Source organism: Orbicella faveolata, unplaced genomic scaffold, assembly GCF_042242905.1.
Source record: "Orbicella faveolata isolate gen_17 unplaced genomic scaffold, um_ofav_v1 contig_48, whole genome shotgun sequence".
NCBI lineage: Eukaryota > Metazoa > Cnidaria > Anthozoa > Scleractinia > Merulinidae > Orbicella > Orbicella faveolata.
In genome coordinates, this window is record NW_028301578.1 from 7,905,195 (window position 1) to 7,915,546 (window position 10,352).

At 38.3% G+C, this 10,352-nt stretch overlaps 1 protein-coding gene across 1 annotated transcript; it reads left to right on the plus strand.

Moving 5' to 3' along the window:
* Nucleotides 1-65: 65 nt before the first annotated feature.
* Nucleotides 66-9,467, plus strand: LOC110053169 (ankyrin repeat domain-containing protein 16-like). Its single transcript, XM_089281024.1, has 8 exons — nt 66-637; nt 1,957-2,079; nt 2,720-2,817; nt 3,242-3,284; nt 3,983-4,091; nt 5,916-6,077; nt 6,523-6,601; nt 7,274-9,467. The coding sequence occupies exons 1-8, from the start codon at nt 267-269 to the stop codon at nt 7,432-7,434; spliced, it is 1,146 nt and encodes a 381-aa protein (XP_089137150.1). The 5' UTR covers nt 66-266; the 3' UTR covers nt 7,435-9,467.
* The last annotated feature ends 885 nt before the right edge of the window (nt 9,468-10,352 follow it).

Consider the following 10,352-nt stretch of genomic DNA (forward strand, 5'->3'; position numbering starts at 1 on the left):
ACGCTATTGGCCACTTGGAAACTCAGTACTATAGTAGTAAATTCTTGAGGGGAGGGGAAGGTAAGAAGAGACAGAATGTCTACAACATAGTCAAACACAGTCGAATTTTTAGGAAATACTGATAGGAGCCAATAAATAAAATATATTTTCACGTCACAACTGACCAGGTTTATTTTCTAAACTCTGTCTGCAAAATCCAAGTAGCCTTTTATCTCTACTACACACACCGACCCACCCTAAAGTTGCTTTTTGCAAATAGAACCAAGATGGCGGATGTCAGGGACGATGGAACTCCCAGACAAAGTTATGAAGATTTTACCGACTATCCTCTCCCTCTACGCCTAGTGCAGGCCAACAAGAAAAAAGAATTTATCAGCATGGTTGATTCTCACAGAGATAAACGGTCAATATTAAACTGTGTTCATTCGAAATCGGGAGACACTCCAATCATCGTGGCCTCCCGCCATGGACATGTAGAACTGTTAAAATTCTTAATTCAGCAGGGAGTGGACATCGAACAGCGTAATAAGGACTTAAAGAGACCTTTACATGAAGCAGCTGCTGGCTGTCACTTAGAGTGCGTCAAGCTTTTAATTTCACAAAACGCGGAGATTGATTGTTTGAAAAGAGCGGACTGGTAAGGGCCACCGAAGAAATCTGGACTCTTCATTGGGTGCCAGGTTGGGTATCCTGGGGTTTACAGCAAGAAGTGCTTTGCTTCGGTACAGTAGACTATTTCTGAGATGCCTTTGCCTCTGTGCTGCTCTGTTTCAAAATGAGTCTCCATTCATATGAAAGTGAGCTCCGCCTAGAGGTTCATTTTCATACAAATCAAACTAATTTTTATAAGAAAGGTTTTGCACAAAGACTCATTTTGAAAGAGAGGCAGAAGGTAACTTGGAAATGGCCTATTACAACATTTGGCACCAGATCTCAGGCAGACCTGTCTCAAGTCGTCAGGGATGTACAGCTGCAAGGGGTGATGGGAATGAGGAAAGAAGGGAGACATTTGAGACTGACATGCATCTACACTGTAAAAAGTAAACAAAAACAAAAAACAGGCAGATGTCAACTTTTTTTATTTTTCGGCTCTTAATGTGCCATATATCTCCTGTCCTCCTTTTCCTTCCCATGAACCCCTCTGTTTCCCTGAGATTTTTTCAAAATTTCATTCAGACTCTCCAGACTGTCACCCATTCAGTGGACCTCTCAAGTGGCAACTGGGGATGAGTCAGAGATCTCAGGATGCACAGGGCAATGAACTAAATGCAATCCTTTAAGGCTGCTATAAGCTTACATGTAACTCACACGTGTCTCACAGAGTATGAAAAGATGCTGCGACACTGATCATTGAACAGAGAATTATTCTTAAATTACACCTTGCAATAGTCCTCATGGCTCGTCACACGTTTCTGCCCCCGCCCCCCCATTTGCATGATGAACCATAAGGGCATCTGCATAGGAGATTGATTGTTGATAGTTCTGAATTTACTGAGGTGCTGCAATCAAAGTATGTGTGCAGTGGCACTGAGATTGAAGGATACTCAAAGGGGGTTGAACCAGAACTGAAACTGGGCCCTTTCTTGCCCTCATAAAAGTTGGGAGGGGTGAAGGGTCAGCTCTTTCCAGTTCTAATGAGATAGGAGGACAAAATGTTGTTTTACTCCTTTTCTTCCTTTGAGCTTTGTGTTGTTGTTGTTGTTGTTGTTTTCTTTTTCTTTTTCTTTTTTTCTTTTTTTTTTTTGCAAAACCTTGCCTAGACTAGATGTGCATAAATTATGGCAGCGAACTTTCTAATGTGGCATATTTTCTTTGAGGTTTTTCCTTCACATCACACGGACAGGAACTACTCATAGTCTTATTCTCTATAGTGCTCAACAGCATATTTAAAAGGTGCCTAACATGGAATTTGATCAGTATTTTAATGATACATTGTTGATTGATCTGCCAGTGTAGGACACCTCTGATGCTATCATGTACCAAGTTGAACTTCGATATCATCAAGGTGTTGGCACAAAGTGGAGCCAACTTGACACTGACTAATAAAGATGGCTGGAATTGCTTCCATATTGCTGCAAGGTAAATAATAGACATGTATGTAAAGACAGAATAAATGGCTTAAACAAGTGGTAGTGCTGTAGTTGCTCTGAATAATGCTGGAACATCATTTTATGTGGACATCTAATCTTTCATGTCGAGGTTTTCTTCTTCATAGAAGCATTGGGTGGCAGTGATCTAATGGTTACTGCACCAGTGGGACTCTAGATTAGTGTTCTGGGTTGGGTAGTCCTGGCCAGGGTCATTTTGCTCTGAGCAAGATACTGCTGCATCTGCCCATACAAGAGGATAAGTGTTCAGCAGCCAGTTTCTGTCTACATGTAAGAAAATGTTAGAGGAGGGGGGAAGGATTAAACGAGCAATGATACACTTTGATCATAGTCTGGCTTCCCTTACACTGGGGGAGTAGCATACTCCAATTAGCTTCATGGCAATCTAGGGTAAGCTCTGCATTACAGTGTCCCAGAAAGTATGGACTGATTTTTCCCATAAGTGTGACTTTACCAAGGCATATATCATCACAGTCACATATAATATAATCATATCCACCTGGTTGTGGGTCAGAACACTTTTTATTCCAGTATTTTTGTTTTCTTTTTTGACTTACGATTGAAACTCTCTATGACTGTAATGTGCAATGTTTTACTTTTGATTTTGAAAGGGAAGGACAAGCAGAAATTTTAAATTATCTTCTGGATTGCTGCGGCAACATCTGGGACAGTCACAGTAAGAATGGACGGACACCACTTCACACTGCAGGTGTTTTAAAACTTTGATAGTGCTTATAATTTGTAGGTCTACATGACTGATGAGGAGCATGAAACAGTAACGGATGAAGCAATGAATTTATAAATTTAGCGATGCATGTGCAACTTTGAGTTTGTGGGCCGGTGGTAGTATGTATGTATGCAACATTAATTGTTACAACTGTGCCATACATGTAAACCTGTACAGAATAATGTTGCTTAGTTGTGACATTAAAGAAGGTGAATGGGAGGTTGTGAGTTGAAAATAATGTGATAAGTCAAATTTTCTACAGATTTTTTTCCTTCTTTTTTTCTGTCCTATTAATAGTGTAATTTTTCACAATTTTTTTTTGTTTTACTTGAGCCAGTGAACTAATAAAGTGCATGTTACATGGGATTGTCCTCCTTGTAAATCTGTAATATTTATTAAATTTCAGCTCTACATGGACGGTTGGATGCCGTAAGACTCATGATTACTAGGTATTTATATATTTTCACCTCCTGGGCTTTGCTTTCGCAATCAGTGTTTCATTGATTTCTGATCACGACACAGATCTCTTTATATGTATCTCTGCCTTATTAAACTAGCACGGACATAATTAGCATATAGAAAATAATTATTTGCTGTGGATAATAATTATTTAAATTTATACAGCAACAAATTCTTTCAACATTACCAGTATTGTAAGACCTGACAACACTTAAAAAAAGAAGAATTAGCAATGAAATAATTCCTGGCCATTAGCAGAGCCTGGTTCATACATGTACATGCAACTGATGTACAAAATGCAAATTCAAGCGTACACATATGAACATGAATTTTCTATCATCATGGTTCAAAAATTTTATTTTAACTGCTAGTTAGTTCAGATGAAAGCCTAGGGAATGGATTTTGTTTCTTTATTTTTCATTTTGTAACATGCTTGGTATTTGTTTACAATATTGTACCTGCTTCACATACGAAAATTGCAAATAATTATGCAAATGCAATACTTGCAAGCACACCCAAGGAAGTGAAGCACGAACTGTCTACCAACAATGAAAGAAACATCAGAATATTTACCCGTATACCCCAGTTTGTTGGGGTTTTTTGCAAGCTTCCATTGGCACAATTATTTCTGTTGGTGTTGAAACAAATTTGAACCAGGGACAATTAGAAAGATTTTTTCTGTCTGCAGATGTGGTTATGCACCAGACTGTCCTGACAGCTGTGGTTCAACACCTCTCATGGATGCACTGCGCACAGGACACGTGCTGGTTGCAGAGACTCTTATCAAGGAACACAAGGTACAACAGTCTGAGAGCAATATGAAGTATTGTTTAACTAAGGTGGCCAATGTTTGCTGTTGATATTACAAATGGTATGCTTAAGTACACAGCTCTGTCAATACTTATCTCAACCAGACAACCATTTTGACTTCATCTGAACATCTTCAATAATTGAAGATGTTCAATGCCCAGACAAGTGACTAGAGCGACAATTATTGTCGCTCTAGTCACTTGTCTGGGCATTGTTTTAAGTGAACCTTGCTTAGGATCTGACTGTTATTGATTTAAACTCAAGCTAACTGCACTTATGTACAGCATCTTCCAAACTTTAGCAGGACAGTTTACACCTTTTGCTGTTCATTTACAGAAAATAAACATTCATTTGTGTCCAAATTTCTTTCATTATGGTCATTAAACTCTCATTAACACCAATATGACCTTCATTTGCGCGTAGGGAACGTTCAAGAAAAACATTTACATATGCATTAATATTCAAAATCATCAAAAGAAAAACAATACCTTCATTTGACATTCATTGACTGTAAATGTATTTTCATTTTGGTTGAAAAAAAATTCGTTGTCACGAAACGACAATCATTTACACTTTACGACATTCAGTTTTCAACAAAAGACTTTCAATAACACAATTTGCATGAGAACTAACATTCAATTGCATTATTATGCAACCATATCCATGAAGGTAACAATCTTTAATGTGGCGAGACAAACATTACAGCCATAATAACATTTATTTTTGAAAGATAGAATATCAAATTCGCTGAACGATTTATCGTTCAATTGCCTCACTAGTAAATAGTAAATAGTCTTCGTTGACATCTTCAAAAGCCCTGACTATCCTTTCGCGGTGTTCAAATGCGATTCTATTTCTTCGTGGCATTTCTGGACAAATCGAACTGTCACTACATGTACATGTACATGTATCTCACACTGATACTGTAGTGCGCCCTCTGAGTTGTACGCAAAAAGTTTCGTAAGTGGCCGAATTTATATCTGCAAGGGGAGGATTGTGAAATTATGATTTGAAAAAAGTACATATGGTCCCTTGTTCTATAATCAAATTTTCGAGGAAAATTGGGCGAGATATCTCTGTTCAAAAGAATTACGTTAATGAGCGATTGTTTTCTCTTAACGTTAGGTGAAAACACGGTAATGTATGTCTCACCGCATTTAAGATTGTTACCTTCATGGATATGGTTGCATAATAATGCAATTGAATGTTAGTTCTCATGCAAATTGTGTTATTGAAAGTCTTTTGTTGAAAACTGAATGTCGTAAAGTGTAAATGATTGTCGTTTCATGACAACGAATTTTTTTTCGACCAAAATGAAAATACATTTACAGTCAATGAATGTCAAATGAAGGTATTGTTTTTCTTTTGATGATTTTGAATGTTAATGCATATGTAAATGTTTTTCTTGAACGTTCCTTACGTGCAAATGAAGGTCATATTGGTGTTAATGAGAGTTTAATGACCATAATGAAAGGAATTTGGACACAAATGAATGTTTATTTTCTGTAAATGAACAGCAAAAGGTGTGGTACATGACACTGTACACTGTACTCTACAGTACTTCTTTCTGCTGAGATCTACACACAATTGACAAAACTGTTACTGATTTATTACCAAGATGGATAAAGATGGATAAATAAAGCTTATTGTTAATTATTAATTAAAATAATTTATCACTGTGTATGCATTGCGGACCTATAGTGTTCGATTTTCTCTGCACCCACTCTGGGCCTATCTTACCAGGTTATTAATTTACCCAGTTATTCACAATCTTATGATTTTTCTCTTTAACTTTTGTTGTCATCTTACAGGCCTCCTTAACTGCTATGGATCAGCTAGGCAGACAAGCCATTCATTTAGCTGCTCACGCTGGTTGTAACAAGTCACTGGAGTACATCATTACACGACATGGTATGAATGTCAATGTGTGCACTGGAAAATCCAAAATGGCCCCTCTACATCTAGCAGCTAAGGTACAGGGACTGACTAGATTTTGTTGACCCACACATGTATATACCCTAATAGCTACAAAGAGTACATTCTAAATAGTACATAATTATTAATGTGTATACTATGTATCTCCATAAAGAACTGCTTATAATTGAGACTCAAGACGTTTACTCATGGTTCACTTCTTGCCTCAGATCCTGTCCTGCTTAAGACTAAATAAACTTGATTCAGTTCTGAATTAAATTCTTACATTGTATGTTAAATCTGAAGTAGATTGTGCACTATACCTAGACAAGGTGTGATGTGACATTCAATCAAAGATTTGTGTACATTGTTGTATGAAATTGCTGCGCTTTCTAGGTCTCTGAGGCCCCTTGCTCATTGCTACTAGTGTCTCATAGTTTTGATTAACTTGAATGATAATCATGAAAAGTTTTTTTTTTTTTTTTTTCAATTTTATGTTTACAGGAAGGTTATGCAGAAACTGTCCAGTTTTTGATATCCAAAGGGGCATCCATAAATACCCAAGACAAAAACGGAAGAACAGGTATTTTATAACCTTATTAATTGTTGTTGTCTGCTTATTTGTTTTGTCTGTTTGTTTGGTGGCACCCTGGTCCCAAAGGTTTTATTTTTTCGCAATAGAAAAGAGAAAACCTCTTGAACCAAATTTGATTTTGTGGACCATAGGCAGTCATGGTTGCACACTGAACCATGTGGGGGACTTCCATATGAAAAAGTCGGGCATGCCCGTCTCGCTTAGGAGTAGAAATTACAGATTCTGGTCTCACTCAGGGTGTTCATGATGAAATGCCAGTGTTTTTAGCTGTCAAAGAAATAAAAATAAAAAACACCCTTATTTCCGTTTTTAGGCCTGATTTCCACGAGTTTCTCGAGTCTGGTCTACTAGCAGGAGCTGCTTTCTTAAACAGTCGCTGGTGATTAATCAAGCCTATTCTGTTTTAAGTGGTATATTTAAGGGTCAAATAAAGCTTTAGCCACACCCAGATGGGTCTCCTTTAGGGATTTAATTCAAATTTTCCGACAAGCGTCCCCGACCTTTTCATATGGGAGGCCCCTCCCCCTCCACCCACCCGCGGGTATATGACTAATACGTCATGAAAAGGCTTTATCAGGCCACTTCCTGAGACAGAGGCAAAAAGCAACTCGATATTGTCAATAGCAAACCCCTTGAATAAGTTTTTTGGTCTTTCCCTAGCTCTACACCTGAGCTCAGCTGCCGGACATGACAATTGTGTACATATTATATTACGCTTACATAACGCCGATAGCAGCCTCAGGGACTGTTCAGGACAGACAGCGCAGGACCTCGCTCTCAAGCCTGCAGTCCAACGAATATTCGAATCCGTAGCACCGTGACTGCATCTGTTTATCACCATGTGGCTGCGTGACCGGCGTCACGCACTCTCCTCACGGCTCCCGTCAGTGCACAAATTCCTCTTTGTGTGATATACAAGCGAGAAGACGTCAAAAGTGAGCTGCACTTTGTCGAGGAAATAAGCCTGAGATCAAAAACAAGGAGCATGTTCGATATTACCTCGTGTATCACGTGTTGTTGAAAAAGGCGTCATCTATCACGTGCAGAGAACGCTTTGAAATGGTTTCGTGATTAAACCTTTGTTGGTTAACTTAAGGTGGCTCCATAGGGTAATCATTTGTGGCGTTGCGCGCGCAAGTGTTATGTTTTGAATGCTGTTTTTGCATTCGCTTTCACACCCAGTCCTTTCAAACTTATTACATGTAATAACGAATGATTAAATAGTGTTTTGCTATCATCTCTGTTAAAACGTTGGGCTTTAGTCTTAAACTATAAGTGCCCAAACAAATGTCTTTTTTACTGTTTGTGGGTCTTTATTTGTGATTTTCTTGAATTTTCTTCGGTGAAATCTTCCAAAATTTTTACAACACATCGCTTCCATCGGGATACGAATTTTAAACACGAAAAAGTAGGGTTTGTAAAGGCAGGTTTTTCGATTTTTTCAAATTTATGTGTTTTACCGCTGCAAAAACTCTGGTCTTATAGATTTCCCTGAAAAACGAGCTCCGACTAAAGTGAAATATTTACTACCAATCTGTTACCAAATTTCACCGAAGGAAACCCGAGAAAATTCACTGTCAGTTTTTCTTTTTGTGCTCATGTTGACGTCAGAAAATATCGAAAAACACTGACGTTTTCCTTCGAGCGCGCGCAGATTACCTGAGCTTTCGTCCTCAGCGCGCGTGCGATCATAAAACTATAGGGAGCCACCTTAAGTTGTACAATGATTACAAAGTAATCACAGAGAGTTGCAACATTTTATTTTTAATTTATCGTTGCATTAATATCTTCAGTCGAGTTCTCTCGGAATTGAGCACTTTTCAAACTGATACTAAAATAGTTTCTATTTCTTTAAGCCACCGTTTTTTTTTTTTTTTTTTTTTTTTTTTTTTTTTCGCCTTCACGTTAATAGCCTGCGAACGCAGACGTATTTCCGGCTGTCGCTTGTCTCCGCCGAAAATAACGTCTGCGAACCGGAGCCAGGAAACGATTTCTGTGACGTAATGACTTTTGTTTCTCTTTGGCGAATCAGATTCCATTATAGAATGAAACTCGAGTGCTCCTCGCAGCGAATACCTCGCACAGTAGTTCTGGGGCTACTTGAGCTAAACTGTGATTGGCTTAAAATTCCCACGTCACAGAGATTAATCGTTTCCTGGCTCGGATTCGCAGACGTTATTTTCGGCGGAGACAAGCGACAGCCGGAAATACGTCGGCCTTCGCAAGTTCTTACGTTAAAGGCTAATTGTTTAAAATTTTCTAGTGTTTGCAACCTTCGGTAAGGTCACGGTCAGGCGTGATTCGATGAATATTCTTAAATTGGAAGAGTTTTTCTTATTGCTCCTAATAATAGGCTTCTAATATATTGCTTAAGTATACGCCCTCTTGCCAGTAAACGTGAGTCAGTCGTTTGGTTCAAAAAGATAACGATCATAAATAATTTAATAAAAGCTCACCAAAGAATAATTAGCAACTAAACAATTTTGCACAAAGGTTGATTAGATTTATTCCGCGTTTGCTAGCCGTTATCACTCAAAAATATATTTCAAGACGTTTATGGCGACTTGTGTCAGAGTCACTCGAACAACACCCGAAAAATGGCGGGAGCAGGCAATGTGAATCAAACATTTTTGTTGTTGTTTTGTTGTGTTACCATTTTTTGTTCTTTTTCTAACTTTTCCGAAAGAAGGACGATAAGAAGGACGATAAGGAACGAAACAATTTATGGGGATGGCTTGGATACTAGCCATTGCATGTCATGTGTACACTTCACGTTAAATAACTTCGGTCAATTCCTTAATTGTCATGTATAAATATTGGATGCTCTGAAAATAAACTCATTTGAATAAGAAAATTGCCTTTTTGTCTTTTATCGCAGAGATCCATTCTATTTCTTGACTAATTTAATCACTTGTCTAAAAACAAGATTTATGCATTGTCTGAGGTTGGATTAAGGCTCTAAAACAATTTACAGACAATGCAGACCCTGTGTGGGCAGACCTTATGTAGCCTACCACCTATCGCAAAACGATTAACAAGACTTACGAGCTCGCCTGAGGAAATAAAAGTTCCATTGTGGTAGATAAGACGTATTAAAATGCGCTTTACACTAGATACTTTTTACATGTTTCGCAATGGTTTCGACTTGATGTTTGCTTTACGAAGTGATTCGCGAAGTAGAATCAAATTCTTCTTTTCTCGAGTTCTTCGGCAGCGCCGTAACAGATCTTATATAAGTTGCCCGGGCTGTGACACTGAAAGAATGTCACGCACGTACGTTGTCAGGAAACTGGGAGGGAAATTTCAGAGACTAACTGCATGAAAAACATTAAAATCGGGACTCAAAGGAGTCAAACGATGGCACGCGCTGCTATGAAACAACGTTAATTTTGTGTGCTCACCAGAATAGTGTTACCTGCAGACTACACACAAATGCGCGCGCTTTTTGAAAACGAAAGTCGATTCATCTGTTTGTGCGGCTTAGGATGAATGTCTGCTAGTTCCCGCTGTTTTTTTTTTTTGTTTGTTTTTGTTTTTTTTTCAAGCAGGATTAAGGTTATAACCTTTCTTCGGGTCTTAAACCACGCATTTGAAATTTTCTTTCTTCCATGTGTTAGACCAGCTTCCAGTAAAGAGGTGGACACTTACTTAACGAAGTGTGACCTTGCAAGGCAGATGAAAGCCTGAAAGCCCAGCTATGCGATCATTGCAACGAAACACTAATTTTTTTTTTCTTGTT